Source organism: Lampris incognitus, chromosome 1 (genome assembly GCF_029633865.1).
Source record: "Lampris incognitus isolate fLamInc1 chromosome 1, fLamInc1.hap2, whole genome shotgun sequence".
Taxonomy (NCBI): Eukaryota; Metazoa; Chordata; class Actinopteri; order Lampriformes; family Lampridae; genus Lampris; species Lampris incognitus.
Window position 1 is genome coordinate 18,084,330 of NC_079211.1, and position 14,273 is coordinate 18,098,602.

Below are 14,273 nucleotides of genomic sequence, written 5' to 3' on the forward strand. Positions count from 1 at the left end.
AGAGAGAGAGAGAGAGAGAGACGGACGCAAAGTGAAAGGTGCAGGATGGAGGTATGGCAGACTTAAACGCACTGCCGTACACACACACACACACACACACACACACACACACCCATACAGACACACAGGGAGGGCTGAGGACCCAGATGGCTGCTGCTGCTGCCCTGACCATCAGCAGCAGGTAGTGCAAGACTCGCTACAGACTCTCTACAGACTCTCTACAGACTCTACAGACTGCGCTGGACAGACACAAGTCGCTCTAAGCCGCATGGACATCTCAGTATCAGAGACGGAGAAGAAAGGGGGGGGGACCCCGACTTACGTTTGCTGTCGCTTGTCTCCATTTCATTGATGGTGGTTTTTGGAGACCACCATGGATTTCAGGTTTGGCTCGTGAGTGGAGAGCGCACGAGCGTACCGCCGTTGACAGCCGAGTCAATGGGGGGGGGGGGGGGGGATTGATCGGCACGCGCTCCGCCGCAGGGTCCTAAAGGAAGCGGGTTGCCGTGGACAGCGCCTCAGGGAAAATAAATAATAAAATAGAAAACTAAAATAGAAAACAAACTGAGTAAGTTTGTAAATGTCATTTGTTAATGTGTCCCAGCTATGAATGAAAAGGCAGGAGACCGGATTTAGTTTAAAATGTTTTTTTTTAGTGAGAAAATCAAAATAACATTATTCAAACAAAGTAAACTCTTCAGTACCCCTGGGTTATTGTTGACGTTTTGTTTTGTTTTGTTTTTTGTCCTTTTTCGTTATTATTTTGTGGCGTCGTTGTGAGTAAATAAAATCTCTGTAGCTCCAAAATTATGGGATAAACAAAGACAGCTGTGATGTGGATATGGCTGCTGTTTGAGTAAGTGTGAATAAAAAATAACAATAATAATAAAAAAAATCATCAACCTGCTCAGAAATATCATGTCACAATCATATTGCAGTTTCAGATAAAACGGGGACCTAGGGGATGGGGGCGCTATATTTGTGGCGTTTCCCTTTACTGTTTATTCTAATGGACATTCCTTCAGGCTATCTAACAGTTGCACAATAAACTGCATCTATGGATTCTCCTCTGCTGTTCGACCAGCTGACATGGAAGTGGTGTGTTAAGACTGTTTATACTCGCATCGTAACTTTGGTTTTCATTTCCACACAAACCAATGCATGTCACACACAACTGCACATCTTTTTGATCTCTCTCAGATTGCTTGTGTTTTTTTTTCTTCCAATAACAATCATTGTATGAATAGGAGGACGCACATCATCGTGTGTGAAAGAGCATAAAAGCCGGGGGGGGGCTGAACAGTATAGATCCATGTATTATTATTTTTTTAATCAAAGCAAAGTGATTCTCATCCACCCGTTCATTATTTCACTCATTCACGCTGATAAAGTGTCGTAAATGAAATATCTACATTCTACTCTTTCAAATTGCTGGTGCTGCACACTCATAACTAAGAGAGCATAACAATGATATTATTATAAGGCAAAGCCAAATTTCTCCTCATTATGTAGTAACACAGCGGCTCTGGTCATTGACATTTGGCATTAGCCAGCAGGGGCACAGCCAAGCCTCCTCCACCTCCGTCCCAAAAGGAAAGCACATACAATGCTACTGTACAGGGCAACCCAGTTTACATTTCTCTATTGCTTATACACCAATCTGGTTGTGCTAGTCTAGTCAATGAGCATTTAAATGGACTGCGCGAGAGGACACAAGAGCACAAGACACTGCCGTGGTCATAACAATGGAACAGTGTAGCTTCTCATCAAAGTATGTCTCTCTGGACTTTCCCGTGTGTGTGTGTGTGTGTGTGTGTGTGTGTGTGTGCGTGTATTCCGAAGGTCAAGACTGATATGAGCAGCATTTCTGTGTCTGTGCATGGGGGGAGCTGGGACCATGTCAAGCCAGCCACGATAGTGAACCTCTGAAGAATTTGTCTTCAGACTTTCTCTCATTTCGCCTTTCTTCCACTTCCCATGGTGAGTTGGGTCTCTCTCTCTCTGTTGCTCTAGTTGCGGCAGTCTTTTTTGACTTTCTATGCATTTTCAAAAGAGTCGGGCCTGTTTCTTTAGCTCATTCCTCTTCCACAGTGCCAGCCGGTCGAAATCCTCCACAGTCATCCCAAACACCTGGACAAACTCTTCTGGCGACAGGTGGCGCTACAGGGCATGCAAGGACAAAACAGTTATACATTACTTGCACCTTGTGTCAGTGGACCTAACACTAAGCCTAATATTTTTCCGTCAAACTTTCCAGGAGGCTTCCTTCTCAGCAAGCCCAGGGAAGCTTGGCCCACACGGTCAGAGGAGGCGAATGAAACTAAAGAACTGAACAACAGCGACACACTGTGGTTCTTTTTAGTAACTACATCCTATAATTTAGCTTTCGATGTTGGGTCCCATATATCTTAGTCAAACACCAAAAATGGCTGTACTAGTTCCGCCTCTCGAGGGTCGAGCTAAACAGAAAAAACAGCCTACTACAAAATTAGCTTAATTTTTCATGAGGAAATGTAGACATGGGCCACACGGGAGGAAGAAAGTACCGTAGGCTGCAGTATGTAAAGGATAGTCTCTCGGCCCAGCATATTTTTATCCTGGTATAGTTGAATAATTTACCTCTAGTCTGGCTCTGTCCACATCTTTGGGCAGTTTATTCCGGCCTCTTGTCGTAACAATGAGTGCTTCATATGGATATATCTGTGGGGAAGGACATGGAGGCAGCCAAACTAAATAACATTTCAAAATAACGACAATAGTGAGATGATCAATAGTCTCGTAGTACTGAATTAGGTATCAAATCTTACCTTGTACTCTGTGGGGAGAAAAGAGAGAGGAAACAACGTTAATCTAAAAGGAAGAACTGTGAATGTGGGTTCATCGGTTAATGCAGCCTAGGCCTTTTGGAGCGATAGTTACCTCTACTTCCCCAGTTGACTTCATTGCCACTGTCATATTGGTACTGGTAGCAGTCTGCACTTTGAGGCTGCAGAAGGAAAGAGAGTCCGAGGGATAAACAAGCCGATACATGACATTTATGCACGTAAAATATGTTAAGAATGTGGGCGGGTAAATAAACTTGTAAAACAGACCCACTGCCTCGAGATTATTGGTTCTCTTCAATCAACCAACCAATCAAGCAATCAATCAATCAATCAATCAATAAATCAATCAATCAAGTTGCATGATATATGTTGAATAATTAAAAAAATCTTCTCTTCAATCAATCAATCAATCAATCAATCAATCAATCAATCAAGTTGCATGATATATGTTGAAGAATTTAAAAAAATATTCTCTTCAATCAATCAATCAATCAATCAATCAAGTTGCATGATATATGTTGAAGAATTAAAAAAAAGAAAAAAATCAACCAGCCCAGATCTGCAAGTCCCCTTTTCATTACTAAACAGGTCATATGTTGCCATTAAAAGTTAGTGGACCCCAAGCAACATTATTTTCAGTAGCATCTGTTCAAGTGTCTGTTGCACACTACGATACACCCTGACAGCCTAAATGTTCATAGCTTGAATAATAATCATTGAATTATTAGACGTCTGGGAACTGGATTTCATTTTTTTCTTGCCGAGTGGCTTGTGCAAAATATTTTGAATCAGGTAATGTTCCACAAAAGCTGCAGGTTTTGGTGAAATAATGTTCCCAGTAGAAATTTCTTGGCCAACCTGATGGGGAAGTCAGAAGTACCTCACATATTCTGGGAAATGAAAGCAGCTCCCAAGCCTGTGCATTCAACAGACAAAATATATCATGTTAAAATATCTTGATCCTGGTGGTCTCACCCGTTGGATGCCGTTGCGTCCATATCCCGGCAGAGAGGCCGACTTACAGACATAGTCTAAAAAATAAGAGAACAGATACTTCTTAAAACTATGCATTCAAATTACATAGAATTTATAACTTACATACAAATAAATTTGACATACAAATTAAATACAGTTAATGTGGTATATATGTGCCTGCTCCACCATATGAAATTGCCATATGACCATTCAGAAGAAAAAATAGATACACGGAAGAACTGTCATTATGATAAATTTAGGAAGATAATTACGAGTAATATATATATATATATTGTCTCTCCTTCTCATGCTAATTAGCTTACATTGACATTAGCAATACGACCCTTTGTCATGTCAACATTTACCAAGCCATCAGGTTTGACTTGTTTTAAAGAGAGCCAGCATGTCTCATTAATGGCCAGCAGAGGGCACCTGCCCCGAACCAATAGAAAAGTAATGTAATCATATCAGAGCTCTGGAGCTAAAGGGTGTTTCAGTCCAGCACAAGCACATCATATCTGAGCCAACTTTAGTCTCCAACAACCTGCCAAGATCAATTCACAATCATGCTTTCCAATCTAGCAGCAACTCGTTTAATAGGCTGCTGTGGTCCATACACCCAACTAACCCACAACCCCCCCTCCCACACACACACACACCTGAGGAATTGAGTGCAATAATATTTATGCATAGGATATATTTATGCAATATATTTATGCAATAATGTATTCATGCAAAAATGATGAACTCACCACTGTCAGTGCTATAGTGAGATCGAGGGGCTGTGAAACAAAGAGATCACAGCGTCAAATATTTGAACCACTGTTTGTTTGCCTTAAGCAAGAACCCTTAACGATAGAGACTTTACGCTTTGCAGCTGTTGATTTTTGATCATAAATCCTCTGAATACATATTGAAAGAGACTACTGCAGGTGTGGGGTCTCTCTGAGAGAATCTGACAAGCCTTTATATCTAGTTAGAGGAGAGCCAGAAAAACAAGCGGGAAAGCAGCGAGCCGGGTGCCCATCGGGAGCTGGATGGGGTACCAAACATCAAAGACGAGGGTGCGACAGGGTAGAAAAAGGAAAATAATGGAAAACACAAACAACACAACACATACACACACACACGCGCATGCACACACACACACACGCATGCACACACACACACTCAACCATCATTCTCGCCACTAGTTGTACAAAACAGCCTGAATGAATAGGAGCCCAGCAGTGCCATTCAGCTGTAGCTAAAAGTAGTTGTTCTGTAGTCTCCCCTCCCATCTGAGAGCTGCTTTAACGAGAGATTTTATAATTCATAAATAAAAAAAGATTTGGGACACAAGCTGTGATGGCAGGATTGAGACAGACAGGTACATGGAGATAGTGTTACATAGATAGATAGCTATATAGATAGATAGCTATATAGACAGATAGCTAACTGGATAGACAGACAGACAGACAGACAGACAGACAGACAGACAGACAGACAGATAGATAGATAGATAGATAGATAGATAGATAGATAGATAGATAGATAGATAGATAGATAGATAGATAGATAGATAGATAGATAGATAGATAGATAGATAGATAGATAGATAGATAGATAGATAGATAGATAGATAGATAGATAGATAGATAGATAGATAGATAGATAGATAGATAGATAGATAGATAGATAGATAGATAGATAGATAGATAGATAGATAGATAGATGGATGGATGGATGGATGGATGGATAGAGCAACAGACGGAAACATAATGACGGGTAGTGAAAGCATGTAAGTATATAGAGTGATGTCAGGAGAAGGAGGGAGAAACAGCTGGGACGGAGGGATGAGCAGAACATTATGCGTTGCTTTGTGTAGCTCCCCACAAGGAGTTACAGAAATAGCTTAGAGAGAAGAGGTACTACACACACATCAGAGGTGGAGAGGGAGACGGAAAAAGAGACAGCATGGGAATGAGAGGAAGCTAGCTGAGAGGAAGAGAGATGCTGGAGTGAGATAAGAGCGAGCTGGTGACTCTGTTGGAGGATAGGAAAAAACAAAACAAAAAAACAGCAAAATCCTAGCATACTGTGTGACCACTAAATCCGGGGCTGAAGAAACAACAACATCTCCATTGCAAAAAGTGGCTGTCACTTTAGACGAGGATTGGTGTCGAACATATGGCACAGTACACCTGGCTGTGGACTCCAGCTTTTTCCAGCGGCTTAAAAAGTTCAGAGACGAGTTTGATCAGATATTCCGCGACAATGACAGCCGACATCTGGTGGCGGCCTACCACGGGCTCTGCAGCAGCTGCACTGGCCCTCACCTCATCTCTCCATCTCAATAACCTTCTCCGCCTCCAGCAGCCATGACCCCTGACCCTCCTGCATCCGCAACCTCTCTGACCCCTCCTCCTGCCTGTGATTGACAGCGGCTATTAACACTCATAAAAGCCTAGTGGCAACACACACACACACACACACACGCAGTCGCACTAGAAGAGGCACAAGTCACCACTGTAGTTAATCCTACACACAGGAGGGGTTCTCACTCTTTCTAGGAAATCATTCCGCAGGGTTTTTCAAGGACATTTTCCAAGACTTTTGCTTGGATATACATGATAGTCATTGCTATGGAAAGGCCATACTCAGTATTAACTATTGGAGGAGGAATAAACGGTCTCTAAATGGATGGTTTAACTTTTAATTGGTCACTGAACAGTCCCCCCCCCAATAATATTCCTGGGACGTTTGATCAATTTGGTAATTTTCCAGGCGCTTTCCATGATAGGAAAACTAGTCCATACGTTTTGAGGTTTTCCAGGATGTGTGAGAACCCTGACAGACATGCACGCTTCGGTGAATTCGAGGAAGAAGACGGCGGGAGCGTGGAGAGATGGGTAGGGCCAGGGCGGAGCCTTACATCCGTTGACAGTGTTGTTATAAGCCGTGGTGCTGTAGCCTGTAGTGTTGAGTGTTTCCTTGCTCCCGCTGCGAGAATTCCTCGCACTGCCCCAGGGGTCGTTGTCATAGGAACCAGATCGGGCTTTCATCTCCTCCTTTAGGATCATCCTCCCGATGCCACTCCCGATCTACAGACAGGCACAGGGGGGCGAGGAAGAAGGGAAGGCGAGGCAGGGAAAGAGAAGGAGGAGGAAAGAAGGAGACATTAGGAATGAAAAAGAGCAAATTCAGTGTTCGAGTGGATGTATAGGCAAGACAGAGATAAAACACACACACACACAGACACATACACACGCAAATGGAGGATACGGTATACCCGATACCATAAGAAGTACATTATTCATGGGCCTTGCTGAGAAAGTGTATAATTGATGTTGAAGAAAAGCTGATGGAGAATAATGAGGCGCTTACTCTTTGAAGACTGTGACTCCAACTCTCTTCATCTCCTCCTGTCGAGAACCGCCTTCTCGGAGAACGGTAGGCTGAGGGGGGGGGGATGTAAGATAATTCAGCTGCACGAGACAGAAACTCAGCAAGTGCAAATTGAGCATATCAGTAAGGCAACAAATTGTTACAAATTGGCCTTCCATGCTGACAACAACAACAACAACAGCAACAACAACAACAAAACTTGATGTGAGACTTCTTAAGACTTGAACAAATCTCCGTTATCTTAAGAGACTGATGGACCACCACCTTTGGGCGAGCTGGTGTATGAGTAGTAGTCAGGCTCCGCCTGTGTGCATGGCTCGGGAGAATAGGTGGAGAGTCTTGAGGATCTGAGGATGTCTTCACTGGTCCTGCTTTTAGTGGCTGAGTACACATGATTGTCTGGGGAGAGAGGAAACCTGGGTTAAGAGGGAGGGAGCGGTGTTACCCTTTCTGTAGACAGGACCATCAAAACCACTCATCCACCATTCTGTTTGTGTAGTTTACTGTAGCGTGCTGTGGAGAAATATTCAAGGGGTTAATAATGGACATCACAGAGATATATGGAGAGAGAGAGTAAATCCACATCCACGGCCATTTCCTCACCGAGCCTCAGTGTGAAATAAATCGAGATTAGAATTATGTTAAGAAACTGCAGCTTTGACGTGGACATCCAAGCGGCAGCTTCAGCGGTGGTGGAAGGATGAAACTGATGCCACTCGGTGCTAAAGCGTAGTCAATAGGAGTCAATGGGGGTGACATGCAATGCAATGTCAGACGAATCACTCTTCACTCCGTTAGCCATTAGCCATGCCAAACCCAATCCAGGATCCATTGAATTTCTATAAACATGATGCAAGACACCGATGGTAGATGTTCTCCGCACTGCAACACACTGACCGCCGAAGCAACCACGATACACAGACATGTTAACAGACAATATCCATCAAGACGTGTATCCGTGGAAGGGTTTGTTTTACCGCCGTTAAGTGTACGTAGCGATATGGATGTGGTACGACAAACAAAGAAAAATACAGTGCACAGATACATGGAAACAGACACACATACGGACAGACAGACAGTGAGTTAGTGAGAGGAGGGAGGTACTTACAGCGTGGTAAGTTCACCGGGGTAGGGTGGAGCAGAAGGTGGAGGGAATTGAATAAAAGTGATTGGATGCAATATAAAAGAGGTGAAAAGAAAAAGGGAAGCATTACTGGAGTGTCAGTGAAAACAATGTATTAGTGGGAGAGGTTTGCTACTTATATGGAAAAAAATTCCTAAGTAACAGGATTTATCTTTTTTTGCATGGCTGGACACAGGTTTATTTCTGCACAGGTAGCAAAACGGTTAATTGCATAGTACATTACAGGCCCTTGGTATGCAGATCATCACATCTTAATATGAGTATAGTGCATGCTTTCATTCACATCAATCACCTTTAGTGTTGAGACAAGAGAGAGTGATGATCAATAGCTGTTCAGGAGCATATGAAGTCTCAGAGGTTTTAATATGACTGATGTGGAAGAGTGAGCAGAATGCCAATATCTTATGCCAGTGCCAATATTGCAATCCTTGTGACCCTGCACCGTAGTCGCCGACAGGTCGCGTTTGACAAGTGTCTGTCTCTTTGATTACTCAAATCCTTCACTGTCATTCAGAGAGAAACATGGAAAGAATGACAGACCAAGCTGCACCTGGGTTTGTGCACACACACACACACACACACACACACACACACACTCTGCACTCTGACTTGAAGTCATACGCTTATACATCCATTATCCAACTGCTTATCCCAATCGGGGTCGTAGGATGCTGGAGCCTATCCCAGCAGTCATTGGGCGGCAGGCAGGGAGACGCCCCAGGACAGGCCGCCAGGCCATCACAGGGCGCACACATTCACACCTAGGGACAATTTGGTACGGCTGATTCACCTGACCTACTTGTCGTTGGACTATGGGAGGAAAGCGGAGCCCCCGGAGGAAACCCACGCAGACATGGGGAGAACATGCAAACTCCGCACAGAGGATGACCCGGGACGACTCCCAAGGTTGGACAACCCTGGGGTTCGAACCCAGGACCATCTTGCTGTGAGGCATCCTCGCTATCCGCTGCGCCACCGTGCCGCCATGCTTATACCTATGCTTACTAAATACTGTTGTGTACCGTACAAATAGATGTGATTCTGATTCAAGAGGCCAGTAATGTACTACTTAAATCTATATATACTAAATAAGCATCACAGTGTCCACAACACAGACTCACATATATTACGCCAACAAACACAGAGACACCAAAACAAGCACAGAGGGACATGCAGCACTATAGGTAAGACACACTCTTCTATAGGTAAGGTACACTATTTTTCTCAAATAAAATTTTAATTGCCTTGTGGGTCTCTGCTAAAAAAATACTTCAACGACTAAATAAAAGTGACGTGAGGAAGGGATAAGGAGTCTTTTTAACGCGGGGCTTACTAGCCAGATGGATTGCCCAAACAGATTTCAGTTAAATTATTCCATACATAGGGAAGAAAGAAAAAGGCTTGATAAACATAATATTTTGCAAACTGACAGAAGTACTTGAAAGCCTCCGGAGAACATATTCAGATTTCTTAGAGCAATAGAGATTATGACAGTTAAGTTAACGCACTTCCTTCTCTCATAATATTTTTGTATATCTAACCCGATGAACGTAACAACCGCATCTGCATCCATATTCCTTTTTAGATTATAACCAAATCTCTTAGTGCACTGGGTATTAGCAAGAGGTTCCTCTGCTGAGGAGGCAGGTTCCATAACAAATTCCCGTTCCGCATGAAATGTGGAGCTTTCTATTTCTGAACCATCATTATGGAAGTTTTCAACTAGCTCAGACCTTGCATTCCCCGTTTTTAGAGCAGCGAGCTGTATGTCCTTAGAGTCCCCGCATACTCTACTCTCATCACGCCTGAGCAACCTTCAGCTCATAACTAGCCTATTCTTATCCCTATCCGGCAAGAACTCATCATACTAGAGGACCTACACCCAGGTGTGTGGATGTGCATGTGCATGTCCATAACAAACACATATACACACACACACACACACACACACACACACACACACACACACACACACACACACATGCATACAAAACCTACTGATCGTTTGCCTTTTAACAGTGACTGCTCTCTACCATTGCATTTTCACATTTGTACAAGTCTAGCTCTGTTTTCCCCATACAATCTCTATTGCAGCATCAATTCTGCACATTTATCTAGTTTTGTTTGGGACAGTTTTGTTTCACATGGCCCATAACATCAGTGCTGGCTGATTATATTACAGGGACTGTTTTGTAGACATCAATACCTGAGAACACCTATCAAATATTCAAACACATCACAGCTAAACTGTCAGGAGGACAGGCAAGCAGGGGCTAACTGCACTGTACCCGTTCTCTGATAGATGGGAGGCTTCCTGTAGATGTTGGGATCTCCTGTGGCTGAGGAAAGAGAGAGAGAGGAGATGGAGATGTGAAACACAATGACGTTAAGGGGGACAGACGGGAGGGTCTGTTAGGATGATGGAGCGGGTAAAAGGAGGAGGAAGAAGGGACAGTAGTGAGGGAGGGTAAAGGAAGGTAAAGATGTGGTATGAGGGGAAGAATGCCCAGAGGAATCGTGTGTGTGGTTTAAAAAAAATAAAACTTAAGCCTTCAAATATTTCATTCCCCATCCCACAACCAAGCACCTAAAGGTAATTTCTTGCCATGATTTTAGCATCAGTGAAAATGGTCTATGAGTTTTTTTGTTTTTTTTTAACAGCGGGATGAGGGAAGATGAGGAGTCCTACCTGGTACATGAAAATGTTTGGGGGGCTGGTATGTGGTAGGGGTGCCTGACCGACCCTCTTGGCCATAATAAGGTGAGCTCCTGCCACTCTCAGAGCCTGCAGCCAGCCCCAGCCAATCACAGCAACACAAGACAAAAAAGCATGAGCATAAAGGGGAGGTCCTGGTCACAAGCCCCGCCCACTCCGATGGAAACTTCAACGTACTGGAAGTCATATACAAGTGACATAAAAGTGATATTCCACTTGTGTAGCGACAGATAATTTTGATGTGGCAAACAATGCTGATTTCAAGTTCACCCTACTCCCAAGGGGTTTTGTCTTAGGTGCCGTTTGTTTGTCTGTCAACCTTATTATGGGAAAACGGCAGCAGCAAATGCCATTACATTTTCAGGAAAGGGCAATCGTCCCTAGATAAAAAGATTAAATTATGGCAGTAACTGGGTCAATTTCCCAGTCAAGGCCAAGAAAAAGGTCAAAATCCTTTCTGGAGTATAACGTTGCCAAAAATGGCTTGACGTACTTCAAATTGACATCAAAATGTTGACTTTCTATTTCCAAAGACACGTTCCTCTCTAGTGTCAAAGTGAGAAATGTATTGTATTGAACGCCGGTAGTGGTCAGGGTCATGGTTAGGGTTAGAGTTAGGTTTAGGGGGACAAGGGGCAGGGTTTGTGTTTAGTACCGCTTGTTTATAAGAGTTTTTAAAATTTCAATACACATGTGTTAGAGTTAAGTGAAATGGCAGCCAGAGGGCAACAGCAGCAAATGATGGCCAAATAACAGTGGGTTGGAATGAGCCCCAACTGCTGCAAAAAACATATTAACTAAGATGGGGAATTTTAAAGATGGCTCTGTAACATCACATATTTCTCAGAAATACATCAGTGGCCATTAAGGAAAATGGATATGAAAAGCAGCTTCATTCTAATGACTTAAATGAATTTACTTTAATAGCATTATTGCCAAAAGGCAAGGGGAAGATTCGGCAAAAAAAAAGCACTTAGCAAGAACTGCATTTAATTTTGTCATAGTGCACCTCACAAATGATTTGAATAATTAAATAACTCATCAATACATTTTTCAAAGGTCTGAAGTGAACCTAGGAGTCTATTGGCAGATTACCAGGAGTGAAATCCGTCTGACTCACCGGTGTACCCATAGTGCTGAGGAGAGCGAGGCAAGATGGGAGACATGCCCTGACGACTATATGTGGGAGAGTCGATATAACCTGGGCTGGAGCATCGCCTTTGCTTCATATCCAGGCTGTCATAGTCCTAGAGAGACACAGGGGGAAGACTGTGGGTGGAAGATGAGCGATGGAGAGTGGGGAGACAGGCTAACATTTCAACAATGTGCTTGTCAAAACTTGTCCTAAACAAGGAATTCCTTAAGATAGGAGTAAGAACACTTACCTGAGAATAGGGAGAGAGAGTCCCGAGTGACTAGAAATTCAATAGAGAGGAAAAAACACATAATTTAGGATGTAGTGATGAAGTTTAGGAAGAAAATTACACATATATATATTTGCATGCATGTGTATTGAACTTTACTTTCAATACATATGCATGCAATTTATATATATATATATATATATATATATATATATATGTGTGTGTGTATGTGTGTGTGTGTGTGTGTGACATAACTATATATATATATATAATAAATATATATTTTTCTTTTATATATCTAGTTATTTCATATATATAATATATATTTAATATATATATGAAATAACTATATATATACATACATATATATTTGCACACGCACGCACGCACGCACACACACACACGCACACACATAGTATATATATATATATATATATATATATATATATATATATATATTTGTATGCATGTGTATTTAAAGTAAAGTTCAATATACATACATAATATTTTTTTATGTATTATACATATATTGTATGTAAACATAAAATTAGATCACACAAAAACAAGAACTGGCCCGAGAAGTGACTGCAAATTCTTCATGTGGTTTGTTCATGGCAGAAATCTTAAACACACTGAAAAGCCTTTAACAGTCACCTTGCCAAATTTTGTAGACTTAAAAAACACCTATTTAAAACTAACAACCATCTGGCTGCAGTAACTTCCACCTGATTTGTCACTCAAAACAGTAGAAATAAGTGCACATGCCATATTACCCAGGTTTGACAAAGACTTGCAGATGTTAACAGACAAGCGCATACAGTGAGTGTATTTTCTCAGTGGCTTTCAAACAAATCGAATAACAGATTTTTCCTGAAAAGACACCGATGGTCTGCTAAGGTTGTACTGGCAGTAGCGTGTTGCAGTAGTACCTCCCCATAGCTGTAAGTTTCTAGCCTGTCATCAGAGGTGTATCTCTGGTAGGGCTGGTATGAGGAGGATATGAGGTCGGGTTGCTGGACCTCGTATATGGCCTTGACCTTTGGCAGAGCAGCTAGTTCCTTATAATCTAGGAACTCATTCTCCACTCTGGCCTAGAGAGAGGGCAGACACATAGACACATACTTCCACCAAAGACAAATGCAACATCAACAAGACCTCACATCACCTGCGTGGATGAGACACAGTAAGCCATGTAGGATGGAAACTCCAGTTATAACAAGTGCATCATGCAGTGGTGAGAGGCAGGGATGGCTGAAAATGCTGATCAAGCACACGTGAGCGCACACATGCACATTCAGGAGTAAATGCGTCCAAGGTACACATGTACACTGCAGACCTGACAAGGGTGCAAGTTTTTGACCTTCAGGGGGCTGAGTGTGTGTGCTTGTGTGTGAGAAATATAGTTGAAAGGGGGGGGGCGAGAGAGAGAGAGAGAGAGAGAGAGAGAGGAAGAGGAAAAGCAGAGTGTATGGTCGACACACATGCTTACAATGCATTTTCCCCCCATCCATCACCTTAAACAGAAAGGTCATTGATTATGAGACGAGAGAAGAGCAGCGCTGGGCAAGGCTGAGTGAAGAGCCACCACTCCTGCTTGTAGGCAGACAGCCTCTGACATGCTAATACAGCCAATAGAAGCAACACTGAACAATCGGCCAAGCAGCATGGTTGGCAACATTCCCTTTCTGGCCAAAGCCAAGTTTTGAAATGGATTTGGGCCAAATCTACAAAGGGTGAAAACACAACAAAAAAACTCGACTGTGCCCCAAATATCGTTCTCTGTTTTCATGTCCTAATTGAACACTGATGAGCAGATCTTCAAAGATACAACACATTAATAGTGTGTTGATCCTGACTGCTTG

The 14,273-nt window shown here is 42.7% G+C and overlaps 1 protein-coding gene across 1 annotated transcript in view; it reads right to left on the minus strand.

The window, feature by feature from the left end:
* Positions 1 to 656: 656 nt before the first annotated feature.
* ablim3 (actin binding LIM protein family, member 3) overlaps positions 657 to 14,273 on the minus strand; it is a 67,221-nt gene continuing 53,604 nt past the window's right edge. Inside the window, exons 10-22 of the mRNA XM_056273082.1 lie at positions 13,341 to 13,502; positions 12,433 to 12,462; positions 12,168 to 12,294; positions 11,021 to 11,116; positions 7,452 to 7,586; positions 7,167 to 7,237; positions 6,715 to 6,883; positions 4,553 to 4,582; positions 3,801 to 3,856; positions 2,920 to 2,986; positions 2,808 to 2,815; positions 2,620 to 2,700; positions 657 to 2,160 (exon numbers count right to left, since the gene is read on the minus strand). Coding sequence (XP_056129057.1) covers positions 2,047 to 2,160; positions 2,620 to 2,700; positions 2,808 to 2,815; positions 2,920 to 2,986; positions 3,801 to 3,856; positions 4,553 to 4,582; positions 6,715 to 6,883; positions 7,167 to 7,237; positions 7,452 to 7,586; positions 11,021 to 11,116; positions 12,168 to 12,294; positions 12,433 to 12,462; positions 13,341 to 13,502 — 1,146 coding nt within the window. The 3' untranslated portion in view covers positions 657 to 2,046. The remainder of the gene's footprint in view (positions 2,161 to 2,619; positions 2,701 to 2,807; positions 2,816 to 2,919; positions 2,987 to 3,800; positions 3,857 to 4,552; positions 4,583 to 6,714; positions 6,884 to 7,166; positions 7,238 to 7,451; positions 7,587 to 11,020; positions 11,117 to 12,167; positions 12,295 to 12,432; positions 12,463 to 13,340; positions 13,503 to 14,273) is intronic.